The sequence below is a fragment of the Diorhabda sublineata genome, chromosome 11, assembly GCF_026230105.1.
Source record: "Diorhabda sublineata isolate icDioSubl1.1 chromosome 11, icDioSubl1.1, whole genome shotgun sequence".
Classification (NCBI taxonomy): domain Eukaryota; kingdom Metazoa; phylum Arthropoda; class Insecta; order Coleoptera; family Chrysomelidae; genus Diorhabda; species Diorhabda sublineata.
In genome coordinates, this window is record NC_079484.1 from 4,494,929 (window position 1) to 4,522,858 (window position 27,930).

Here is a 27,930-nt window from a genome sequence, read left to right on the forward strand (position 1 = left end):
CTATCAGATTATATATTTGATCATCTGGAGAAAACAACCGTTTCGTGATATTAAAACTACCAACAATACAGTTACAATTATACTGTTTTCCTGTGAGGTAAACAGCTTCCCTTGGATCTCCGAAGAAGATAACTTGATGTTGTGACAAGAAGCGGCAGTTCCTAAAGCGATAAAACAAGACCTGATGGTTAGAGCAAACACCATAAGTTATTATTGACAATGGCAAATTATAACCATCGTATCTGTCCAGACACCAAAATCCAAACTATCTAAAGCTAAGATCAAGGGTGCTCTATATCTTACATAGTAAGATGAAGGCAGAAGACAATGAGATTATGATGAACTTTAAGGTCTGTTATACAGTATTCTTATCTTTAAATAACCAGTATAACTGCTAGCAGTATACAAACAATTTTAAAACACGATAGAGCCACGAAAGCAGACGATATAAACTTAAAGACTACAATCACAAAGGTATGTAAATATATAACATAATTTGAAGGCAAATGAAGCCATGAAATCATGACTAAAAGTATAAAATATATATCTCAGAAGAATAAAGGCCGCTTGACATGATGCAATGCAATGCAAGGCGCAATATTTCTTGATAAAAAGCATGCAAGATCTCTCACTTGCAACACCATCGATTAGAGGCCATTTTTATTGCGTGCATGCTTCAATTCTATGGAGAAATCTGGTTACTTTTGGCTAAACCTATCCATCAGGCTCCAAAACTAAGGTAGCAGTAGATATAATTATTGACACCGATTCACCGACCACTTATTCACTTCGTTACTCACGATGGAACAAAAACAGCGTAATGAAAATTTTACATCGAGTGTTTCACTGAAATAAATTGTATATAAGGAACTTTACACAGTATCAACTAAGATCTATGGTCTTTCATAACTCTTACATAGCTATCTTATTCTCTGAGTCATCTACAGCTTATATAGTTATCACAAACTCTTGGTTGACTTCAAGATGGTCATTCTTACAAAATTCCTGTACAAAACTTTCTCTGCATTTGCTTTTGGTACTGGGGCATTATACAACTAGGTGATCCAGAGTTTCTTCACCTAATGAACCTTCACTTCTACAACTACACTTCATTAGGTACTTCCTGAGGCAGCACTGTTCCGTAATAAAGCCGCTGAGAAACATATTTTCAATGAGATCCAGATATTTATAAATAACTTTTCTCCATATTCTTTTTTCTTCTGAAACTCTTTCTTGGAATTGCAATTTCGTAACTTGGAACTCAATCCAAAGAGACAAGGTTTGAATCGATAAATTACTTTAATAGCTGTTTATCAGAATATATTACGTCGCTTGCTTATCTGTTTCCTCGATACACCTCTTTCAATATGAAATATTTCTTCCAGAAAGGAGCTAACGGTAATTAGCAGTTCCAACCACTTCAACATTAACTTTCGTCGTGACTTTTGAACTGTATATCAATTTTTACAATCTTTCTTTTAACTCAAAATCATAATGCTTCAATATTTCGCTGGAAATATTCATTGTTGAGACGTACTTGGTCGGAAAATATCAGACTCTTTATTTTCTAATTCCTTCTATAAGTCTTCGCTTAGAAGATTCTTGATGAGATGAACTTGATATACAAGAGGTGGAGGTTCAGGAGGTTCTTTGTTTTCTAATTTCCTTATTACATCAGCCTTCCTTATATATCCTGAGAATGACGATCTATACTCTTCAAGGCGTGTTTAGTTTCTTCAATTTGCCAGCTCAAGTTAGTATACGTTCGATTTACTACTCTTGTTAGAATTTTCTAGAGGTTGATTACCCTTTATAACTTTAAATGACTGTATTGTCCCCAATTATAGTGTTATTGTTATATAATCTCTCTAAAATATTGTGCTGTGTTATTCTTAATTAAACATGTTCTAAAGTATCGGATAGTTGGTACACTCTGTAGATATTCGTTCATTTTTGTAACTAAGTTGTTTGACGTGGTTTTGAGCGAAGCAAAAGCAATAATTAACTGCTCTAATTATTCGTACAGAGTTTAAATTGTGATTATAAATTTTATGTTTTCAAAATTAAATAATTGCACTTCTAATAAATGTTTATAATATTTAAATAAATCGTTCGAGCTGTGTTTTAATAACTAATTTGGGCAAACAATGAAGTGACACTTTTTTTTCGAGTAACTTTCTTTGGTAAAACCAATATAAGTATTATGATAATACAATATAGTAAATATGATGATTCTATCGTCTTCCTTGAAAGGTGAATGATTCAAAACAACCGTAATTAACAATTAGTTGATATTCTACACCATATCGTGACCTTTGTAATTCTAAACAAACTATAGTATTTCCCATGTTTTTTATTTATTAATTGTTAATATAAATTCCGTCATTCCCAAATTATTTTCATTATAGATATGATATATAAAAGTAGAACTAAGAATTTAAGGTGCCATTTTTGGCGATGTTTTACTGCCGTCTAGTAACCCTACTAGGGTTACTGATAGTGACAAGTAGTTATGTGTCTTCAGCACCAGCAAACTGTAACTGTAAAAACATCGTAGTCACCCCATCCGAACAATCGTGCTTATTAGGACATCTTATACAAATTCTAACTCATTTAGTGAATAACCAACAAAATCCAATTTGTGCAAAAGATTTTATCAAACAATTGGAAGAAATATGCCATCAACCTAAAAATTCTACTTGTACAGATGCTTCCAATACAACAGAAGTAATTTCAACCACTATCAAAGCAATAGAAGAAACAACAAGTGGAAAAGTAAACAATGAAACAACAGAAGCCATAAACCTCACATCAAGTGAAACTCCTAAACTATGGACAACATCAGAGGAAAAATTCAGTAAAACAACACAATCTACAGAAGAAGTAACTACTACTGAATCTATACAGTACGATACAACCAGTCAAGAGTCAATCGAAGAACCTACAACAAGTGAAGAAGTACGCTCTATAACAGATTTTTTTGGATATCCAAAAGTAACAGAAACTGCCGGATGGATGAACGACGAAGCAGCCAGTTTTGATACTTCTGATGACGCAACAAGTGAAAGTATTAGCAGTACATCTACTATTTCTTCTGAAATACCTACATCAGCCGATGAAGTATCAAGCGAAACAACAGAAGATATGTCCTCTACTGAATCGATGAGCTACGAAACAACAAGTTATGATACCGCAGAAATATCAACCAGTGATAATGAGAGTTATACATCGACGCCATCACTTGAAATATCAACAAAAACTGACGAAGATATCTCCACTACTGAATGTTCCGTAATAACCGAAAAAGAAACGGAAAAAGCTGCTGAAAAATTATCAACTACTGAATCTATGAGTTACGAAAAAACCACAAATAGTAGGATATATGATACTTCCGAAGATTCGACTACTGATGAATCTGTAGACTACGACACCACTAATTGTGATACTACAGAAACTACAGAAGAAATGACTACAACTGAATCCATGAGCTACGAAACCACCGATAGTGAAACATCCGAAGCCAAAAATCCAATTACTGCTGAAGCCATGAAATACGAAACAACTGATTATTACAACAAAGATGTTTCAGAAGAGATGGCCACAACTGAACCCGTAGGCCACGAAACCACCAACATTGCAACATCTGAAGCTTCCAAAGATTCGACTACTGATGAATCGGTAGCCTACGAAACAACTAGTTGTTATAGTACAGAAAGTACAGAAGAAAGTGCCACAACTGAATCTGTAGGATTTGAAACAACTACATCTGAAAGTTCCGAAGATTCGACCACTGATGAATCAGTACGTTACGAAACAACTAGTTGTGATACTACAGAAGAAATGGCTACAACTGAATCCATGAATTCCGAAACCAGCAGCGATGGATCATATGAAAAGTCTGAAGATTCGACTACAGATGAATCCGTAGCCTACGAAACAACTAGTTGTTTTACTACAGAAAGTACAGAAGAAAGTGCCACAACCGAATCTGTAGAATATGAATCAACTACATCTGAAAGTTCCGAGGATTCGACCACTGATGAATCAGTGCGTTATGAAACAACCGTTTGTGATACTACAGAAGAAATGTCTACAACTGAATCTATGAATTACGAAACCAGCAGTGATGGATCGTATAAAGACTCCGAAGATTCGACTACTGATGAATCGGTAGCCTACGAAACAACTAGTTGTTATACTACAGAAAGTACAGAAGAAAGTACCACAACTGAATCTGTAGAATATGAATCAACTACATCTGAAAGTTCCGAGGATTCGACCACTGATGAATCAGTGCGTTATGAAACAACCAGTTGTGATACTACAGAAGAAATGTCTACAACTGAATCCATGAATTACGAAACCAGCAGTGATGGATCGTATGAAGACTCCGAGGATTCGACTACTGATGAATCCGTAGCCTACGAAACAACTAGTTGTTATACTACAGAAAGTACAGAAGAAAGTGCCACAACCGAATCTATAGAATATGAATCAACTACATCTGAAAGTTCCGAGGATTCGACCACTGATGAATCAGTGCGTTATGAAACAACCAGTTGTGATACTACAGAAGAAATGTCTACAACTGAATCCATGAATTACGAAACCAGCAGTGATGGATCGTATAAAGACTCCGAAGATTCGACTACTGATGAATCGGTAGCCTACGAAACAACTAGTTGTTATACTACAGAAAGTACAGAAGAAAGTACCACAACTGAATCTGTAGAATATGAATCAACTACATCTGAAAGTTCCGAGGATTCGACCACTGATGAATCAGTGCGTTATGAAACAACCAGTTGTGATACTACAGAAGAAATGTCTACAACTGAATCCATGAATTACGAAACCAGCAGTGATGGATCGTATGAAGACTCCGAGGATTCGACTACTGATGAATCCGTAGCCTACGAAACAACTAGTTGTTATACTACAGAAAGTACAGAAGAAAGTGCCAAAACCGAATCTGTAGAATATGAATCAACTACATCTGAAAGTTCCGAGGACTCGACCACTGATGAATCAGTGCGTTATGAAACAACCGTTTGTGATACTACAGAAGAAATGTCTACAACTGAATCTATGAATTACGAAACCAGCAGTGATGGATCGTATAAAGACTCCGAAGATTCGACTACTGATGAATCGGTAGCCTACGAAACAACAAGTTCTTATACTACAGAAAGTACAGAAGAAAGTGCAACAACTGAATCTGTAGGATTTGAAACAACTACATCTGAAAGTTCCGAAGATTCAACCACTGATGAATCAGTACGTTACGAAACAACCGTTTGTGATACTACAGAAGAAATGGCTACAACTGAATCCATAAATTACGAAACCAGCAGTGATGGATCATATGAAGATTCCGAGGATTCGACTACTAATGAATCGGTAGCCTACGAAACAACTAGTTGTTATACTACTGAAAGTACAGAAGAAAGTGCCACAACTGAATCTGTAGGATATGAATCAACTACATCGGAAAGTTCCGAAGATTCGACCACTAATGAATCAGTACTTTACGAAACAACTAGTTGTGATATTACAGAAGAAATGGCTACAACTGAATCCATGAATTCCGAAACCAGCAGTGATGGATCATATGAAAAATCTGAAGATTCGACTACAAATGAATCCGTAGCCTACGAAACAACTAGTTGTTATACTACTGAAAGTACAGAAGAAACTGAATCTGTAGGATTTGAAACAACTACATCTGAAGATTCTACTACTGATGAATCTATGAGACATGAAACAACTTGTTATACTACAGAAACTACAGAAGAAATGGCCACAACTGAATCCATGAGTTGGGAAACCACTAATGGATCATATGAAGAATTCGATAATTCTACTACTGATGAATCCGTAGCCTATGAAACAACTAGCTGTTATACTACAGAAAGTACATCTGAAACTTCCGAAGATTCTACCACTGATGAATCTGTAGCCTATGAAACAACTAGCTGTTATACTACAGAAAGTACATCTGAAACTTCCGAAGATTCTACCACTGATGAATCTGTAGCCTATGAAACAACAAGTTGCGGTACGACAGAAGAAGTAGCCACAAATGAATCTATGAGTTACGAAACCACTACTGATGGAATACCTGAATCTGCCGAAGATTCATATACTGATGAATCTATGAAATACGATACAACTTGTTGTGATACTACAGAAGAATTGGCCACAACTGAATCCGTCAGCTACGAAACCACCAATATTGGAACATCTGAATCTGCCGAAGATTCGACAACTGATGAATCTGTAAAATACGAAACAACTAATAGTGAAGCAACTGATACAACTGATGAACTAACTACTTGTGATTCCGTAAGCTTCGAAATAACCAGTTGTGATACCATGGAAACTACAGACGAATCGACCACTAACGAATTCATAAACTATGAAACAACAACAAGTTGTGATACCACAGCTGAAACAACACGAGAAGATGTAAGTTATATATCAACTGAAACTCCTGAAATATCAACAACTGAAGAAATATATTGTGAAACAACTGAAGCTTCTGAGGAAGCAGAAACAATTGGGGGCAATACAACTGAAGAAACATCAACGAAGAGTACCGAAGAACTAACAACTGAAGAAGATACACTCAGCGAAACAACCAGCAATGAAACAAGCGAAGAATTAACAACGAGTGAAGACGTACGCCACTTCACAACTGAACCTTTTGAAGAATCTACGGTTTCTACAATGCCTGAAGAAAATTACAGTGAACAATCAAAATCAACAAAAGAGCCGACAACAACTGAAAATTCTACAACAACCAACGAAACCAAACCGTGCGAAATAATTACTTGTGTTCAACCAATAAAAATGTGCCAAGGAGACGACTCAACTAAATCATCAAACAATGCCCCTAGTTTATACTTTATTCCTGTATTGAAATTTGATGGAGTCCCGTGTTTATCTACTTCAGAACTAAAGGATTATATAACCAAAATGTTCTCGTGTCAACCGCTTCAAATTAGTAATTGTTAATATCAACAAACAAACCTCAGAAATGGAAAAGTTATGAATGAAACCTTGATGATGTCATATTTTGTATTCGTATATTTACGAATAATTTTTTTTAATAGTATTTTCAAAAAGTATTTATTATATAAATTGAAACCAAAGTACATTGTTTTTGGCTGAGTATTTTGTTATAACTTATATTGAAATGTTTTAAAAAATTATAATTTCTTTGTTATTTAAATTATTTTCTTTTGTATAAATTTTGTATAATTTAGCTTATTCCTGGTTTGCCGATGTTACATACAGTGAGGTTAGAAATTCTACAAAATCAATTGTTATATTTATTTTGTAACAATAACTATTTAAAGATTTAATTTCTTGAAAATAAATCTTATTTAAAACAATTCAAGTTTTTATTCTCTATGTTTTTATTCCAATGTAGCAGTGAATAAACATATAATGTTTTCCGTATCATAACGTGACATTTCAACCAGTATAATATTTTTTAATTTCATTATTCAGTGTCAATGGCATGATCAGTACCTATAAAAACTACTATTTATTCACTTTATTCGACAAAAGCATTTTTTAATACACAAAAGTTTAGCGTGACTTGGTATCGGAAATAACCTAGAAATAAAAAATTAATTTGTTTTTAAAAATAAATGCTCTAACTACCTTCATATTTTCAATACTAAATTCAATTAACCTTGTCCTTAATCATCCTTAAACCATACTTGGAGCATTCCACTAAGCGTTCATAGCGCCTGAAATACTCTTTTAGGCCTATTCATTACAGAAGACAGTTATGGGAAGAATAATCAATATTTTATAAATACGCACGGCACTCACACCAAATTGAGAAATTAAAAATAATGTTTACTCCCCGTATAAAATTCGGTAAACTTCTAACAAACCATCAGTCCACGTGGACTCATCATCTCCACTGTTTACCAATGAAAACATCAAATCGTAAACATAAATGCATTTCTATTGGCCGAAACTGTCGGAAGGCGTATGTAGACAATTTCTTCGAAATATTCCTACCTGGCAGCCTGCGATAAGCAGTGGTGTTGCTTGGTGAGATTCATAAATTTCTCTAAATAAATATAAATATGGCGTTATTTAGACCATGAACGAATGAAAACGATGAAAATTCACAGAGTCGTGAGAATTTAGATTTACAAACACAGCAAGTTATTTTAAATATATTCGAATGTTTAAAAAAGGAAAATATTCAGCAATCATAATAATAATTCCTCAGTTAACTAGTGTAAATAAATTTCCCATTTATCGAGTAGTTGCTGTGGATTATTAACAGAACCGAAAAACTAAAATCAGTTCACAAAGCTACTCAAGATTTTAAGCGTTAGACAGTTTATATAAGGAGAACAAGATTGCATTAGAAGTAATATAGCAAAAGGTCAAGTCAAGTTTTGTCAGCATGTAGTTTTAAACACAAAAAAATTGAATAAACGGATGGTAATAGACGAATGGGGTACAAAAAGGGCTCAGTTCACGTCTGGTACCCTGTTTAAACCAAACGCCCTTACATGCAGGTACATTTTACTCGTCTATTTACGTTTTATAATTTAAAATGGAATTGTAGCAAGTTAATAATGATTTTTTTCTAAATTTTAAGTAGGACTACAATTAAGTGCAACTGTCTAAATAACGATGTATAATATCGTCCAATTTATAATGATTTGATTGCCCTTAAACGAATACTTTCTCGCATAAGATATACATATTTTTAAAAGTATTTATAAAAATAATAAATTTATAAAATGAGGTATATCTACGCCTATGGTAGATCAAACAAAATTACCGGCAAGGGTTTTTATAATCCTCAATTGATATTGGAAGAACTATAATGTGGTCGCGGCGAGAGCGTCACTTATGCCGTCGCGACGACCAGAGCTGACGACGACCCATGTCAAGAGATGGATCGAAGTAAGCGTTGAAAGAATTTTTAAAACTCAAAGCAACAAAGATTACAACTGTGAGAATTTATCTCATTATTTAATAAATCTTACTATCGCAGAAGACATTTTTATTTTACGTTACTTAAAGCCATTCCACTTGGGTTTACGATTATAACGCTCTGGACTAAGTGGAAAGGGAAAGACCGTAGTCGTGAACTTGGTAGTCGTGCTTAGTGAAGTGTACCCAAAGTTACAGATTGCTACTCCTATCCCCCGTTGCAGAAGGAAAGAAGCGACATATTTTAAGATTAGAGTAGCTTGGAACAAAGCAAAACAAATTTCCGACATCATTATTGAAGACAAACATCGCAAATAAATGGGTATTTATTTCCAAAAGCCGTACATTGCTCGTACCGCCTTGAAGTACAGCTTTCACATTTAATCCATTCTTTTGTTGGCCTATGTATGTTCCAATTCACGAGCAGGACAGGAAATGATTCCATCACTGTTATTTTTCCTCAGCTTTTTATTGTTTTTATCTTAATCTTCATCGATGTTTTAGAATTATGTTTCTGAGGAATATCATCAATGTTTTTTTTTTGGCCTGATATATAGATCTGATTTATCTTTGAATGGAGAAATAATGCTTTCATGTGATTATTTAGACCATTGTAAAGTTACTTGATTGATGATGATCTTACACACCTCAGAGAAAGGAGCTGAAAATTCTGGATCAGAATCTGAAGACTTTCATGCCCTTCTCCATCGAGGAACCGATAAGTACGATGAATTAATCCGACTATTTGAAATGCGTTATTCGAGATCATGGGTTATTTGTTACCCAACGCTCACATTCATCTGCAAAGAATAATTTTGACAGTTTGAAATAGAATCAGTCTAGGGGTTAACTCCTATAATTGCTATGAGTTTCTATATTTTCTAATGAGCGGTTGGTCGAAACTAATTACATACTTTTATTGCGTTTATTGCTTGAAACAGGAATAAAGGGCTTTCACCACATTAGTAAAATAAATATATAAATAACTGGATTATGATTGACAATAATACTAAATTTATATTATATAAATATTTTATTTTCAAACATTATATGTAAATACAATATTAGGAAAACATTTAACTCTTTATCTTGGTCAAGTAATGCTCCTCACATTGATTCTATGCTGACGTTTTTCTGAATTTCTACACTTTGTAGGAAATTTACGTTCAAAGTCCTGAATTAATTGTTCTAAAATCAACTTCTCTATACTCAGTTCATGTGAATGAACCACCTTATCACCAACTGGTTGTTTAAATAGACACAATCGATGTTTTTCGCCTTTGTATGAGCGTAGTTTTGAAAGGTTCTCAGAATCTGATTGATTTTTGGGTGAAAAACCAATTGAATTATATTCTTGCATCAAATTATTTTTCGAGGCAGCATATTCAGTAACTAAACAATCGAAGGACGTATCAAAAAATGGCTGAACACAAGCAGTCGGATCGATAGTTACACTTTCAGTTGATATACAATGATTAACTTCCGCTATTGTTGTAATTATATCAGGTACTGTGACTGTAATCGTTTCTGAGTTAGGAGTAGTATTTATATCTATCTCACTATCATCAGTGAAGTTGTGATTTGTTTTGACATCAGATAAATCTTCGCCATCAGGTATTGATGTTAAAAAATCTGATATTGTGGCAGTAACAGGTCTGGAGTTGGTGGTTGTACAAACATTACTATCTCTACTGAAGTTGTACATTGTGTTAACATCAGATACATCCTCGCAATCAGCTGTTGTGGTTAATAAATCCGATATTCTGTCAGTAATCATTCCGGAGTTAGTGGTAGCTTCCACATTACTATCGCCAGTGATGTTGTGATCTGTATTGACATCAGATACATCTTCCAAATCAGCTATTGTGGTTAAATCCGATATTCTGTCAGTAATCATTCCGGAGTTAGTGTTAGTTTCCACATTACTATCGCCAGTGATGTTGTGATCTGTGTTGACATCAGATACATCTTCCAAATCAGCTATTGCGGTTAATAAATCCGATATTCTGTCAGTAATCATTCCGGAGTTAGTGTTAGTTTCCACATTACTATCGCCAGTGATGTTGTGATCTGTGTTGACATCAGATACATCTTCCAAATCAGCTATTGCGGTTAATAAATCCGATATTCTGTCAGTAATCATTCCGGAGTTAGTGGTAGCTTCCACATAACTATCGCCAATGATGTTGTGATTCGTGTTAACATCAGATACATCTTCCAAATCAGCTATTGTGGTTAATAAATCCGATATTCTGTCAGTAATCATTCCGGAGTTAGTGGTAGTTTCCACATTACTATCGCCAGTGATGTTGTGATTCGTGTTAACATCAGATACATCTTCCAAATCAGCTATTGTGGTTAATAAATCCGATATTCTGTCAGTAATCATTCCGGAGTTAGTGGTAGCTTCCACTTTACTATCGCCAGTGATGTTGTGATTCGTGTTAACATCAGATACATCTTCCAAATCAGCTATTGTGGTTAATAAATCCGATATTCTGTCAGAAATCATTCCGGAGTTAGTGGTAGTGTCCACATTACTATCGCCAGTGATGTTGTGATCCGTGTTAACATCAGATACATCTTCCAAATCAGCTATTGTGGTTAATAAATCCGATATTCTGTCAGTAATCATTCCGGAGTTAGTGGTAGTTTCCACATTACTATCGCCAGTGATGTTGTGATCCGTGTTAACATCAGATACATCTTCCAAATCAGCTATTGTGGTTAATAAATCCGATATTCTGTCAGTAATCATTCCGGAGTTAGTAGTAGCTTCCACTTTACTATCGCCAGTGATGTTGTGATTCGTGTTAACATCAAATATATCCTCGCAATCAGCTATTGTGGTTGATAAATCCGATATTCTGTCAGTAATCATTCCGGAGTTAGTGGTAGCTTCCACTTTACTATCCCCAGTGATGTTGTGATTCGTGTTAACATCAAATATATCCTCGCAATCAGCTATTGTGGTTGATAAATCCGATATTCTGTCAGTAATCATTCCGGAGTTAGTGGTAGCTTCCACATTACTGTCGCCAGTGATGTTGTGATCTGTGTCGACATCAGATACATCTTCCAAATCAGCTATTGTGGTTAATAAATCTGATATTCTGTCACTAATCATTTCGGAGTTAGTGGTAGCTTCCACTTTACTATCCCCAGTGATGTTGTGATTCGTGTTAACATCAAATATATCCTCGCAATCAGCTATTGTGGTTGATAAATCCGATATTCTGTCAGTAATCATTCCGGAGTTAGTGGTAGCTTCCACATTACTGTCGCCAGTGATGTTGTGATCTGTGTCGACATCAGATACATCTTCCAAATCAGCTATTGTGGTTAATAAATCCGATATTCTGTCAGAAATCATTCCGGAGTTAGTGGTAGTGTCCACATTACTATCGCCAGTGATGTTGTGATTCGTGTTAACATCAGATACATCTTCCAAATCAGCTATTGTGGTTAATAAATCCGATATTCTGTCAGAAATCATTCCGGAGTTAGTGGTAGCTTCCACTTTACTATCGCCAGTGATGTTGTGATTCGTGTTAACATCAGATACATCTTCCAAATCAGCTATTGTGGTTAATAAATCCGATATTCTGTCAGAAATCATTCCGGAGTTAGTGGTAGCTTCCACTTTACTATCGCCAGTGATGTTGTGATTCGTGTTAACATCAGATACATCTTCCAAATCAGCTATTGTGGTTAATAAATCCGATATTCTGTCAGAAATCATTCCGGAGTTAGTGGTAGTGTCCACATTACTATCGCCAGTGATGTTGTGATCCGTGTTAACATCAGATACATCTTCCAAATCAGCTATTGTGGTTAATAAATCCGATATTCTGTCAGTAATCATTCCGGAGTTAGTGGTAGTTTCCACATTACTATCGCCAGTGATGTTGTGATCCGTGTTAACATCAGATACATCTTCCAAATCAGCTATTGTGGTTAATAAATCCGATATTCTGTCAGTAATCATTCCGGAGTTAGTAGTAGCTTCCACTTTACTATCGCCAGTGATGTTGTGATTCGTGTTAACATCAAATATATCCTCGCAATCAGCTATTGTGGTTGATAAATCCGATATTCTGTCAGTAATCATTCCGGAGTTAGTGGTAGCTTCCACATTACTGTCGCCAGTGATGTTGTGATCTGTGTCGACATCAGATACATCTTCCAAATCAGCTATTGTGGTTAATAAATCCGATATTCTGTCAGTAATCATTCCGGAGTTAGTGGTAGTTTCCACATTACTATCGCCAGTGATGTTGTGATCTGTGTCGACATCAGATACATCTTCCAAATCAGCTATTGTGGTTAATAAATCCGATATTCTGTCAGTAATCATTCCGGAGTTAGTGGTAGTTTCCACTTTACTATCGCCAGTGATGTTGTGATCCGTGTTAACATCAGATACATCTTCCAAATCAGCTATTGTGGTTAATAAATCCGATATTCTGTCAGTAATCATTCCGGAGTTAGTGGTAGCTTCCACATTACTGTCGCCAGTGATGTTGTGATCTGTGTCGACATCAGATACATCTTCCAAATCAGCTATTGTGGTTAATAAATCCGATATTCTGTCAGTAATCATTCCGGAGTTAGTGGTAGTTTCCACATTACTATCGCCAGTGATGTTGTGATCTGTGTCGACATCAGATACATCTTCCAAATCAGCTATTGTGGTTAATAAATCCGATATTCTGTCAGTAATCATTCCGGAGTTAGTGGTAGTTTCCACTTTACTATCGCCAGTGATGTTGTGATCCGTGTTAACATCAGATACATCTTCCAAATCAGCTATTGTGGTTAATAAATCCGATATTCTGTCAGTAATCATTCCGGAGTTAGTGGTAGTTTCCACATTATTATCGCCAGTGTTGATGTGATCTGTGTTGATATCAGATACATCTTCCAAATCAGCTATTGTGGTTAATAAATCCGATTTTCTCTCAGTAATCATTCCGGAGTTAGTGGTAGCTTCCACATTACTATCGCCAGTGATGTTGTGATCTGTGTTGACATCAGATACATCTTCCAAATCAGCTATTGTGGTTAATAATTCCGATATTGTGTCAGTAATCATTCCGGAGTTAGTGGTAGTTTCCACATTATTATCGCCAGTGATGATGTGATCTGTGTTGATATCAGATACATCTTCCAAATCAGCTATTGTGGTTAATAATTCCGATATTGTGTCAGTAATTATTCCGGGGTTAGTGGTAGTTTCCACATTACTATCGCCAGTGATGTTGTGATTCGTGTTAACATCAGATACATCTTCCAAATCAGCTATTGTGGTTAATAAATCCGATATTCTCTCAGTAATCATTCCGGAGTTAGTGGTAGCTTCCACATTACTATCGCCAGTGATGTTGTGATCTGTGTTGACATCAGATACATCTTCCAAATCAGCTATTGTGGTTAATAAATCCGATATTCTCTCAGTAATCATTCCGGAGTTAGTGGTAGCTTCCACATTACTATCGCCAGTGATGTTGTGATCTGTGTTGACATCAGATACATCTTCCAAATCAGCTATTGTGGTTAATAATTCCGATATTGTGTCAGTAATTATTCCGGGGTTAGTGGTAGTTTCCACATTACTATCGCCAGTGATGTTGTGATTCGTGTTAACATCAGATACATCCTCGCAATCAGCTATTGTGGTTAATAAATCCGATATTGTGGCAATAAACGTTCTAGAATCAGTGGTAGTTTCGGTAGTTTCCACATTACTATAACCAGTGATGTTGTGATTTATGTTATCAGATACATCTTCCAAAATAGCTATTGTAGTTGGTAAATCCGATATTCGGTCAGTAATCATTCCGGTGTTAGTGGTAGTTTCCACATTACTATAACCAGTGATGTTGTGATTTATGTTATCAGATACATCTTCCAAAATAGCTATTGTGGTTAATAAATCCGGTCGTCTCTCAGTAATCATCTCGGAGTTAGTGGTAGCTTCCAATTTACTCTCGCCAGTAATGTTGTGATTTATGTTATCAGATACATCTTCCAAAATAGCTATTGTAGTTGGTAAATCCGATATTCGGTCAGTAATCATTCCGGTGTTAGTGGTAGTTTCCACATTACTATTGCCAGTGATGTTATGATCTGTGTTGACATCAGATACATCTTCGCAATCAGCTATTGTGGTTAAATCCGATATTCTGTCAGTAATCATTCCGGAGGTAGTGGTAATTTCCACAATGAGATCGCCAGTGATGTTGTGATTCGTGTTAACATCAGATACACCATCGCAATCAGTTATTGTGGTTAATAAATCCGATATTGTGGCAATAAACGTTCTAGAATCAGTGGTAATTTCGGTAGTTTCCACATTACTATAACCAGTGATGTTGTGATTTATGTTATCAGATACATCTTCCAAAATAGCTATTGTAGTTGGTAAATCCGATATTCTCTCAGTAATCATTCCGGAGTTAGTGGTAGCTTCCACTTTACTATCGCCAGTGATGTTGTGATCTGTATTGACATCAGATACATCTTCCAAATCAGCTATTGTGGTTAATAAATCCGATATTCTGTCAGTAATCATTCCGGAGTTAGTGGTAGCTTCCACTTTACTATCCCCAGTGATGTTGTGATTCGTGTTAACATCAGATACATCCTCGCAATCAGCTATTGTGGTTAATAAATCCGATATTCTGTCAGTAATAATTCCGGAGTTAGTGGTAGCTTCCACTTTACTATCCCCAGTGATGTTGTGATTCGTGTTAACATCAGATACATCCTCGCAATCAGCTATTGTGGTTAATAAATCCGATATTCTGTCAGTAATCATTCCGGAGTTAGTGGTAGCTTCCACATTACTGTCGCCAGTGATGTTGTGATCTGTATTGACATCAGATACATCTTCCAAATCAGCTATTGTGGTTAATAAATCCGATATTCTGTCAGTAATCATTCCGGAGTTAGTGGTAGCTTCCACTTTACTATCCCCAGTGATGTTGTGATCTGTGTTGACATCAGATACATCTTCCAAATCAGCTATTGTGGTTAATAAATCCGATATTCTGTCAGTAATCATTCCGGAGTTAGTGGTAGCTTCTACTTTACTATCCCCAGTGATGTTGTGATTCGTGTTAACATCAGATACATCTTCGCAATCAGCTATTGTTGTTAATAGATCCGATATTGGAGCAGTAATCGTTCTAGAGTTAGTGGTAGTATCCAAATTACTATTACCAGTGGAGTTCTGATTAGATGCATCTTCGCAATCAGCTATTGTTGTTAATTGATCTAATATTGTCCCATTGATCGATCCAGAATTAGTGATAGTATCTTCATTACCTTCACATGTGAATTTTTGATCAATATTAACATCAGATACGTCTTCACAATCAGCTATTGTTGTAAATATATCGAATACAGTGTTTTCATATCTTGTGGTGGAATCTACGTTGACACCATCGGTTAAATTATGAATTACGGTATTAGATGCAGTCACACATTCTGGTTTTGTCGAATAATTCTGAGAAATATTTGTAGAATCGGTATCGATATTGTTACTGTTGAACTTGGAAATTGCAGTAATATCAGTTGCATCTTTGCATCCATTTATTGTTGCTAATAATTCAGTTATTATGGGGAATTTGTTCTTAATTCCCGATCCTGTATCATTAGTTTCACATCTGATTGTGTTATTATTCTTATGATCATACTGTACCAGTTTATCTGTATCTTCATTTGTAGTATCGTCGTTAAATTCACTTCCAAACGTATCATAATCATATTTAGTAAATGTCGGAGTCAAATGTACTATTGAATACGATTGTTCCGATGGATATCTATGTAATTTATACTGTCCAAATGGAATACAACGAACGAAGTATTTGACTGAAAATATACATGATAATATGAGTATTTTACGGTAACCCATTATGAACTGTGATTGTAGCAAAGTATATATAATCGTTTTTATAATATTTATCATAATATTTTATCTTTATTCAAATTATTTCCGTGTTTTCTTTTTGTTGTTAGTTATCTATTTCCATTACAGCTAATATATAAATTAAAAGTTTCCTTCTACACTTTACTTTCGTTTATTAATTTTTTGAATAAGTTGTCACAAAAATTGATACAATTAACGAACAGTTAGTTGCTCAGAAATGTCCAAAAGTACCCTGAAATGATATAGAAGTTCATCAAAGTTTTAAACAAACATTCAAGACTTTGTCATTGGTGCTAAAGAATCAGCACCAAAAAGACTGAGCTTCTTCACCGTAGAAGGCGTATTATTAACACAAACCAACTATAACAATAGGAGACATGATTTTTGTATATTCTAGAAGGTAAACGTCACTTTGGATCCAAACCTTCTCTTGTAGGAACACGTGGTTATCTTGTATTCAAATCTACATGGAGTCTTTCATCGAAAATTTCTCACTGGATATACACTTCGATATTTAAATGTCTTCTTATATACGATGCCATCACCTGAAGACTACTGACACAGCGGAGGACTCTAGGCTTGAAAAATGACACACAACAAAATCATCACAGATGCTATAAAAGCTATAACTGCCAAATTGGTGTACTTAGACTTATGTTTAGTGTAAAAAAGTCTTACATGACCTGGTGAGTGATGGATGGAAACACCTGGTATGAAACAATCTGAGACAAACAATCATCTGGTGGCTGGTCTTTCAACCGGACACGGACACGGACACATATGACAAGGTTATAGTTTTCTTGTCCTTGTCATATGTTTTGAACATTGCAAGTATGAGATGGAGATTGCATCTTAGATAACCGTGTCTTCTATACATTCCGCACTGACTTTAGAAGTTTTAAAGGAAGTGTCTGATTAGCTTTTCCAGGACTTATGCCTTTGGTAGTTCTAAGAGGGGCATTACCGCCCCCTCCCATAACCATAAACTATGAAACAAATAGGATAAGACCAGGCCAAAAGTTTGGAGCACTATTAACAAAGTCAAGCAATGTTAGTAACTTAACATCCAGTTTACCAACAATTGACTCCACATTAGGTCTTTTTCCAAAAGTCGACGACTTGTTTAGAGGTCCCAGCCACATATTAGCTAACTACAACTTATGGTGGAGCAACCACCTCTTGATAATTGTTTGTTTTGCCCCCTTCTCGGTCAAAGTAGCAATCCATGTACGATCTAATTAATAACACTTCCTCAGTCAAAGTATGTGGTCTAAGTATTAATCAGAAATGCTACGAGACTAAGCGATCACAAAATGTGTCCCTTTTAGGGTCCTAAATTTATCATTACAAAAGTTTTTTCAGTATTTTTAACTCTCCAATGGAACACTAGAAAAACAACGTTTATAAATTGGATAATAAAGACACTAGGGAAAATAATTACAAACTCTAATATCTGGGACATTCAGTCCACCTTTTCAAATTACCATTGAATCAGTTGTTTATTATTAAGTTATTTATTAATTGTGCTAACGCTGAAATGTAGGTTAATAAATGATATTCAGTTCATTGTTAAAAAACATTTACGTGCTTTAAAATCAAAACAAAATTACTATCAGGTGCGATAAAAGAGAATTAATAAAAAAGGACATATCTTCGATGAAAACTTTTACTGTTTTCTGTCAAAAAATGTCCTAAAACAAGTACATAATAACGATAAAATGATCGGGGTGAAGGTGATGTATCTTTCATACGTCATAAAATGAATCTTTGAATAAATATTTGGTATCCGCACATCTGTAAAGTTAAAAATGTGTTTTTTTTATTATCATAACACAAAGTGGAATTGAATATTGTTAGATATAACATTGTTTAAAATAAAAAACCTACTAAAAAGTCCCACGCTGTCATGTGAAAGGCTTTAAATGTTCATGAAAATGCACTCATTTACGTATAATTGGAAAAATGTCATGTTTTCCTCACGTACATGGGAGCGATCAATTTTTGATGTAGTTTCTCTTCATTTTTGATCTCAAATAGACGGTGTTTTTTAGATCTTAACATCCCACGTGAACGAAAAAGTATTTGGTCGTCTTGCATCTCTTCTTCAACTTCAAACTAATTCTGATCAATATATTTCTTTTAACTTTGCGCCCAGTTAAAGTTTAACGAATCACAGACGCCCTGAGCAAAATGGTTAAGACAATTATCGTTCAACGTTTAATCGTACCACGATTATCGTTAAACGATCCTTAGATCCAGCAAAACGTACCTTGGCAACATGCCAGCAGCATCTGACTTTATCACTGCTTTCATTTTCATAGCTTTTGTGCCTCTCCTTGCCAAGTCGTTGACAAAATTACTCAACCCGTAAGAGTAGACACTAGTGCAGTTCCCATGGCAAAAAATCAAGAATTAGGCTTCGAAAGTGCTCCCTCATCCACCCTATGTTCCGGATTCAGCTTTAAGTGACTTTTGTTATGAAATGTAAGTAATTTACCTCGATAAATTCATCTTTAAAACTAGGGAAACTCAGGACAATATGTATAAAAGTACGTTAAAGTTAATTTTTTTCCAAAAACTGTGTTGTGGATCGGATATTTTGTACTTCCGATGAGCTCGTATCGAGACATAATTCGTAAAAATACGTATCGCAACAACTGAACTATTTTTTATTAGCATTACGAAACAATGCTCTGAGAGTACGAAAATTTAAAAATAGTTAACACTGGCAAAATCAAATACCGCCTGGGATGTTAGTTACATTTTCGATTCAACGTTGCCAACTTTTTCATTGGAATCATAATTTTGTAGGAAGCCCGTCATCCTACGCTCATTGTCATCTAACAAGAGCATATACTTGATTTTGTTGAAATGCAAATTTTCGATTTTCAACGCTCATTTTAAATAATATACGAGGATGGTTCCATAAGTATCTGGTACAACAAAGAAAACACAAAAATTTTGGAAAAAAATATATTTATTTTTCAACGTAACCCCCTTTTAGATTCATACACTATTCCCAGCGATTTCCGATAAGTTCGATAACCTTTTTATAATAAGAATCGTCAAGCTCCTCAAAGCAACAATTAACTGCCGACATAACCTCTTCATTGTTGGAAAATCTTCGACCAATTCATTAATTTTGGCTATTGCAATAAGGAATGTGTGAGCTGGTGCATTATCTTGATGAAACAACATTCTCTTCTTAGCCAAATGCGGCCGTTTTTGCTTGATTTATTCGCTCAAACGTTGTAATACGTTTACATAACACTCGCCGTTGATAGTTTTCTCTTTTCCAACCATAGTCAATGAAAATTATCCCGAATTCCAAAAGTACGATGCTATGACCTTGACTGCACATGGAACCTTCTTTGGATCCGATTCTCCCTTTTTAGTCCATTGCTTTGATTTTTTTTTTGTTTTGGATGTAAAGTGATGGACCCAAGTTTCAACGATGGTTATGGAACGGCCCAAAAATTCGACCGAAACTCTATGAAAACATCTCCACAACGATGTTTTTTCCCATGTAAACAAACGCGGCTCCCATTTTGCGCACAGCTTTTTCATGTCCAAATTTTCAGTTGATATACGATGTTGCGCATTTTTTGAAATGCCTACTATGTCTGCTAGATCGGGGACTTTCAGTTGACGATCATCCAGTACCGGATTTTCTTAAAAATTTCTGGATTCATCTTCTTATTTGGTTGACGATGCTGGTCTAACTCTATTTATGGTTGCCACGTCACATCAATAAAATAAGTAACGGACGTGTCTAAGGGACATGTGGAACCGCTTATGAAGACATTGAAGACGGTCAATCTACAATACAAAACGAATACAATAGGAAGTAGGTAGATTTATGATTCTTCACAGTCACATTAATATAAGACAGAAACTAGGTAATCCGATATATTGTATAACTTAATTTATGGTTCACAGATCTTAAATAGTTCCCATCAGGAGTGGCGAGATATTTCAGTGATATTTTTCGAACATCTACCGCCATCTTTAGGTCAGGCCAGGTATTTCTTGCACCATCCTCGAACAATTGATAAATTATTTCAATAGAGAAGTCAGGTACTTACATAAATCAAGAGATGCTGCAACTAAGCCTACTAGTAAGTAATTATAGTACGGGAAAAGAAAACTTTAAAAGATTATGAGTTTAATTTTGTTTCGCACTATTTTTTGGATACGTGTTTCAAAAAATATTAAACCTAAATCATATATCACAACATTCTTGATGTTTGTTAAACAAAATGTGAATTAATGCGTCAGCAAAGTTGTAAGTTAAACGTTTTAATAAATTTGATTGCAAGTGAATAGTTTCCATTTAGAATTCATGTTTACGAGTTACCTTCTGTTTAATAACTTTCAGGAAATATAAATCTCTATAAGTTATGTAAAATTTACTTATTACGAAGTTTATTCGTAAATTATTAGATTCATCTAACCTCAAAGTGACGTAATGTGAATCTGTACAATATTTGAAAATTAATCAGACACGCTTAAAACAAATTAGTTCATTTCCAACTTTAAATAAATGTAATCCACTACGGATTAAAATGTATGAAATACAATGAGGTCCTAGAATTACCGATAAATTGATTTTTCTGTGTAAATATTGATATAAAATCCAGTAGATATTAATATAATATTAGACCTATTTGCATATTCGATATCCACTTAGATTAACAATCTGTCAAGAGATAATTTGACATTATTTGAGAACATTATTATAACCTAGACACTTTGTTAATGAAGACAATTTAAATAAATGGTAATTAAGTTAAGATCAAGAGTTAATGTTTGCTCAGTATTAATGAATTCCCTTTCATGAATTCGCAGAGTACAGTGACGGGTTTATCAGAAGATTACTAGCAATTTTAGTTAAGAATAATACGACAATATGGTTATATATTGAGCAAATAGGATTGATGTACTTTAATTTAGTCATTTATAGTAAAATGACACATTTAACAGTTATTACCAAAAGTGTCAGATACGAGTTGTAGTAAAAAAATTAATTCATTTTTTTGCTAATAAATTGTCCGATCTCATTTAATTATTAATCGATTTTTAATGGATATGTTTGACGTTTCGGCATATTTTTCATTTATATAATCGTAAGCAATCAACTCATGCAATCAAGCGATCATTTTAAGGTTAGACTACCTCGGTACTTTACCGTTTATTGTGTTGCCTACTTATTTTTGTACGAATAAGTCCAATATCTACTTGAATTTGTAATGTTTTTACGGGTGTACTACAAAAATTTACTTAATATTTGAAATTCCAAGATCAATATTTGATCCCGAAGCAAATTTATTCAGATTAATCCACTCTAAATTTCTTGACATAACTTTCAATGGTATCTACATCAGTTGTATTGATGCTTAGACCCTAAATATACACGGATTGCTACTTTGACCAAAAAAGGGGCAAAACCTTATATGTAATACTTCTATATGGACAGTTTCTATAAGTGGAAGCTGTTCCGACTAAGAAAGACGGAATGGCAACGATTTCTCTATCCTCCGAGGTTCCAGCTCGGTTCAGCGCATTCTCAAGCATGCGCAGTATAGATAAAGTGTCTCAAACGAGACAGAAAATGAATATTGTTTTTTTTCCCATAGGAAAAGGCTAACTTCAAAACGATCTCACGCGACTATGGACGATTATATTCTTAGACAACCGCTTCGTTTACAAGGATTTAGTAAAAGTTTAGTGATTGGTCTCATAAAGAACAGGACAAACTTGGTACGACGAAACTAATATTTGAGGTTTTTAAAAACATTACTGAGCTACAATACAGGCTTGGAAGTCTCTGTAAATAAAGTCAGCGGAAACTACCAAAATAAAAAAGTGTACGAACTGAATCTGTGGATTGAACAGCACGCAATGATTTTAAAAACATAACCTCGAAATTCTGTAATTTTCTTAATGTAAGTAAAATAGGCAATGAGCAATTATCTTGATGACGTAGTTATCATATTTTCCTTATAAATTATGTCCATTAATATCATTCCATTAGACGGAGCACTTTCTGAATAATAATACGTAATTTTTCCTTGGTTTTTTCACGTAAAAAATAAAGTTTGATTAACATTCAAAATTCTTTTGTCTGCATATTTACCCGAAGACAAAAACAGTTTTCTTTACATGAGTCTGCCATATTTAGATTAAATTCTAACAGATGGCATAAGAAATACACCGGAAATACAGTGACTTGATAAAGATAGTGCGGTCACATGACAATGGCCGCCATGATTAACCCACACTAAGTCACAAAATAAAATATTTTCGTATTTTTTCAGGTTAAAATTATTGTTGAGCCCTTGAAAATTTTTTAATTAAATATTTGAGAATGTAAATTATGTTTTTATAGAACAAATTAGCCGAAATTGGGTTAAATATGACGACAAATCTCATCAGTTCCATTTTCATTTCTCCATTGTCCCTTAAAGATTAAGTGTACATTCATTTCTCAATTTGATAAGTTTTAAAAATAATTAAAATGAAGTCTAATGATGTAAAAATACCCTAAACGAGTAAAAACTTCCACCAGAGATAATTGAATAAGTCATACGTATCAGATGGTGTTATATCCTTAGAGTAAGAGAGCGAGTGCTCTTAATATGATTTGTATGAAATACACACCAGACAACGATTCCCGAAGGTTTCGTAACTTGTTACAAGGAAGCATTACTTCGTAATAAGCTTCATATGTTTCGGAGTTATTCTCATGTGTGCAATATTCAACTGAATCTTGTATAAAACTTTCAGCGTTGCAAATAAACTAAATATTTTTTTCCAATTATCAGTAGAACGTAACTTTTTTAACCCATTTGACAATCTAAAATTTTTTTGCGTCTCGTTACTATTTTATTTTATTTACTAGTGGATCAATGTCACGAATAAAGTAAAATTTACTTTTAACTCAATTTTCATACACAGTTTTTTTATTATGATAATAAAATGTTTGAATAGAATCATATTTCATCATCTCCTGTTATTTAACTACTTTTTTCAATCTTCATAATGAATTTTAGAAGTTTATATAACAATTAAATGTTTTAATATTTGTGCTCCATCCAACCATTTTCCTTTTACAGAATTGCTTTGTCATCATCTTAAAAAGTGGCGAAAATCAATGTCCAATGTCAAGACAATTTTGATTCTTTTATTTATTTCATTAATTTTTACGTTAAAGACGTCTCAGAGTTCGTGTGGTCCAAGTTCGACCTGATTTGGCACCTGGGGATCCAGTTACCGTGACAAACGACTCGCCTTATTCACCCGATTTATCCCCTAGTGACTTCTTCTTGTTCCCAAAATACAAAAAGGTATTTCTGAGGCGACGCTTGAGAGTTGTGGAAGCCATTAAGGCAGAAACGGCAACGGCAACTGTACATCATCACAACTGAATATTTTCGGTGGAAAGGGCGTTAGCAAAAGTTATTATTATTGGAGTTTGTGATAATCCCACAGAAGCTACTGATTTGTGAGACTATTTACATTATTTCTTTTGTGTTTTTCCAATCATTCTCAGTCTTCTAATTTCTAAAAAAACTCGAGGTCAAGAAAGACGAAGTTTCAATATTATATTCGGTGAAATACGAAGAGGAATTGAAGAAATAGGGTTGAGAAGATTTGCATATAAGCGTTACACCATTGAAATCGTTGCGCCATATTGTAGTTGGATATATGTTGGTGTTTATGAGGCATATGTTTCAACTACACCTAAGAAATTCTGGTTTAAATACATTCACAATCTTTGCCTTGACTATTATTGTAATATTTTCATAAATTATTTATTTGAATTGGATGTTAAGACAATGGAGATTTGTTCTGTTCTCAGATGATACCAGAATATGCCTCCATGGTAGCAACCAAAGAAGGAAAGTGAACCGAAGACCAAGAGTGCGAGTTGCAGATTGCTACTTTGAAGAGCGGAGTCCTTATGGAGGTGGCTCCTGCATGATCTGAGGCGCAATTTCTAAAGGGGCACGTACCTGTGTTAGTTCACGGAAAAAGAGGTTTAACTACTAACAAATATATCGTCGACTACATGTATGACAAATCCGATACAACATTTATAAAAAACAATAGGTAATTTGATTAGATCTAAGCATAATTTTATCAGAGGCCAAGAGGAGGTCATACCCATTATTAAAAAATTAAGTGTTGGTTTTAAATTGTCAATATCCCTATTTATATTATTAATTTCACTATGTTAAACATGGGAAGTCGTAATAAGTTTTTATAAATTTATACTAACATTGAAACATATTAAATTGTCTTTCAAACGGCATATTTTTTCTTTAATCTGATCAATAATTTAAAAAAAAATATATATGTATATAGTTAAAGTCAAAAGTTTACAGTGGGACCTTTTTTTTTCACGCAAATATATTTTCATTTTCCCATCTAACTTCTTTCTTTTTGAGCCGAACATATCTAAAAACCTCAGTATTAACACCTAATATGTTTAAGACTACAGACATCAGAGGTGTTTGTTATAATAATTTTAAGAATTATCCAAAGAAAGAGTTTACTATCCAAGCTGTTGTTAAGTAGTTGAAGAAGTTTTAACTGAGTGCCCCATAAATCTCAAAAAAAGTGTATTAATTTAGAATACTATTCAAATACCTATCCTACAACCTAAAACTTTTCTTTTTTTGTAAATTTTGTGTTAATTCTTGAAAAAGTTTTTGTCAAAAGTTCACAGTGGGACGATTTCTAGGTATGCAAATATATTTTCATTTTCCCATCTAACTTCTTTCTTTTTGAACCGAACATATCTAAAAACCTCAGTATTAACACCTAATATGTTTAAGACTACAGACATCAGAGGTGTTTATTATAATAATTTTAAGAATTATCCAAAGAATGAGTTTACTATCCAAGCTGTTGTTAAGTAGTTGAAGAAGTTTTAACTGAGTGCCCCATAAATCTCAAAAAAAGTGTATTAATTTAGAATACTATTCAAATACCTATCCTACAACCTAAAACTTTTCTTTTTTTGTAAATTTTGTGTTAGTTCTTGAAAAAGTTTTTGTCAAAAGTTTACAGTGGGACGATTTCTAGGTATGCAAATATATTTTCATTTTCCCATCTAACTTCTTTCTTTTTGAACCGAACATATCTAAAAACCTCAGTATTAACACCTAATATGTTTAAGACTACAGACATCAGAGGTGTTTATTATAATAATTTTAAGAATTATCCAAAGAAAGAGTTTACTATCCAAGCTGTTGTTAAGTAGTTGAAGAAGTTTTAACTGAGCGCCTCATAACTCTCAAAAACAGTGTATTAATTTAGAATACTATTCAAATACCTATCCTACAACCTAAAACTTTTCTTTTTTTGTAAATTTTGTGTTAATTCTTGAAAAAGTTTTTGTCAAAAGTTTACAGTGGGACAATTTCTAGGTATGCAAATATATTTTCATTTTCCCATCTAACTTCTTTCTTTTTGAACCGAACATATCTAAAAACCTCAGTATTAACACCTAATATGTTTAAGACTACAGACATCAGAGGTGTTTATTATAATAATTTTAAGAATTATCCAAAGAAAGAGTTTACTATCCAAGCTGTTGTTAAGTAGTTGAAGAAGTTTTAACTGAGTGCCCCATAAATCTCAAAAAAAGTGTATTAATTTAGAATACTATTCAAATACCTATCCTACAACCTAAAACTTTTCTTTTTTTGTAAATTTTGTGTTAATTCTTGAAAAAGTTTTTGTCAAAAGTTTACAGTGGGACGATTTCTAGGTATGCAAATATATTTTCATTTTCCCATCTAACTTCTTTCTTTTTGAACCGAACATATCTAAAAACCTCAGTATTAACACCTAATATGTTTAAGACTACAGACATCAGAGGTGTTTATTATAATAATTTTAAGAATTATCCAAAGAAAGAGTTTACTATCCAAGCTGTTGTTAAGTAGTTGAAGAAGTTTTAACTGAGTGCCCCATAAATCTCAAAAAAAGTGTATTAATTTAGAATACTATTCAAATACCTATCCTACAACCTAAAACTTTTCTTTTTTTGTAAATTTTGTGTTAGTTCTTGAAAAAGTTTTTGTCAAAAGTTTACAGTGGGACGATTTCTAGGTATGCAAATATATTTTCATTTTCCCATCTAACTTCTTTCTTTTTGAACCGAACATATCTAAAAACCTCAGTATTAACACCTAATATGTTTAAGACTACAGACATCAGAGGTGTTTATTATAATAATTTTAAGAATTATCCAAAGAAAGAGTTTACTATCCAAGCTGTTGTTAAGTAGTTGAAGAAATTTTAACTGAGTGCCCCATAAATCTCAAAAAAAGTGTATTAATTTAGAATACTATTCAAATACCTATCCTACAACCTAAAACTTTTCTTTTTTTGTAAATTTTGTGTTAATTCTTGAAAAAGTTTTTGTCAAAAGTTTACAGTGGGACGATTTCTAGGTATGCAAATATATTTTCATTTTCCCATCTAACTTCTTTCTTTTTGAACCGAACATATCTAAAAACCTCAGTATTAACACCTAATATGTTTAAGACTACAGACATCAGAGGTGTTTATTATAATAATTTTAAGAATTATCCAAAGAAAGAGTTTACTATCCAAGCTGTTGTTAAGTAGTTGAAGAAGTTTTAACTGAGCGCCTCATAACTCTCAAAAACAGTGTATTAATTTAGAATACTATTCAAATACCTATCCTACAACCTAAAACTTTTCTTTTTTTGTAAATTTTGTGTTAATTCTTGAAAAAGTTTTTGTCAAAAGTTTACAGTGGGACAATTTCTAGGTATGCAAATATATTTTCATTTTCCCATCTAACTTCTTTCTTTTTGAACCGAACATATCTAAAAACCTCAGTATTAACACCTAATATGTTTAAGACTACAGACATCAGAGGTGTTTATTATAATAATTTTAAGAATTATCCAAAGAAAGAGTTTACTATCCAAGCTGTTGTTAAGTAGTTGAAGAAGTTTTAACTGAGTGCCCCATAAATC

General features: G+C 33.9%; 2 protein-coding genes and 1 long non-coding RNA gene across 5 annotated transcripts in view; 2 read left to right on the forward strand and 1 right to left on the reverse strand.

The window, feature by feature from the left end:
* LOC130450192 (junctophilin-1) overlaps positions 1-1,043 on the reverse strand; it is a 62,477-nt gene extending 61,434 nt beyond the window's left edge. Inside the window, exon 1 of the mRNA XM_056788433.1 lies at positions 917-1,043. The gene's annotated coding sequence lies outside the window, so the exon portion shown is untranslated. The remainder of the gene's footprint in view (positions 1-916) is intronic.
* Positions 1,044-1,234: 191 nt separating this feature from the next.
* Positions 1,235-7,397, forward strand: LOC130450191 (uncharacterized). Of its 3 annotated transcripts, none has more exons than XM_056788431.1 (2): positions 1,235-5,711; positions 5,886-7,397. In XM_056788431.1, exons 1-2 carry the CDS (start codon positions 2,458-2,460, stop codon positions 7,015-7,017), a joined length of 4,386 nt encoding a protein of 1,461 aa, XP_056644409.1. In that variant the 5' UTR covers positions 1,235-2,457; the 3' UTR covers positions 7,018-7,397. The 3 variants fall into 3 exon arrangements, with proteins under 3 accessions (XP_056644409.1, XP_056644410.1, XP_056644407.1); XM_056788432.1 differs by having other exon boundaries at positions 5,964-7,397; XM_056788429.1 differs by having other exon boundaries at positions 1,235-7,397.
* A 9,655-nt stretch (positions 7,398-17,052) lies between these two features.
* Positions 17,053-25,340, forward strand: LOC130450193 (uncharacterized). The gene is made up of 2 exons (XR_008910556.1): positions 17,053-19,393; positions 24,771-25,340. It is a non-coding gene; the product is annotated as an uncharacterized LOC130450193 (long non-coding RNA).
* Positions 25,341-27,930: the final 2,590 nt, after the last annotated feature.

What these genes read in the sequence shown, in the direction of transcription:
- LOC130450191 (XM_056788429.1), top strand. Translation starts at nt 2,458, where the DNA reads ATGTTTTACTGCCGTCTAGTAACCCTACTAGGGTTACTGATAGTGACA.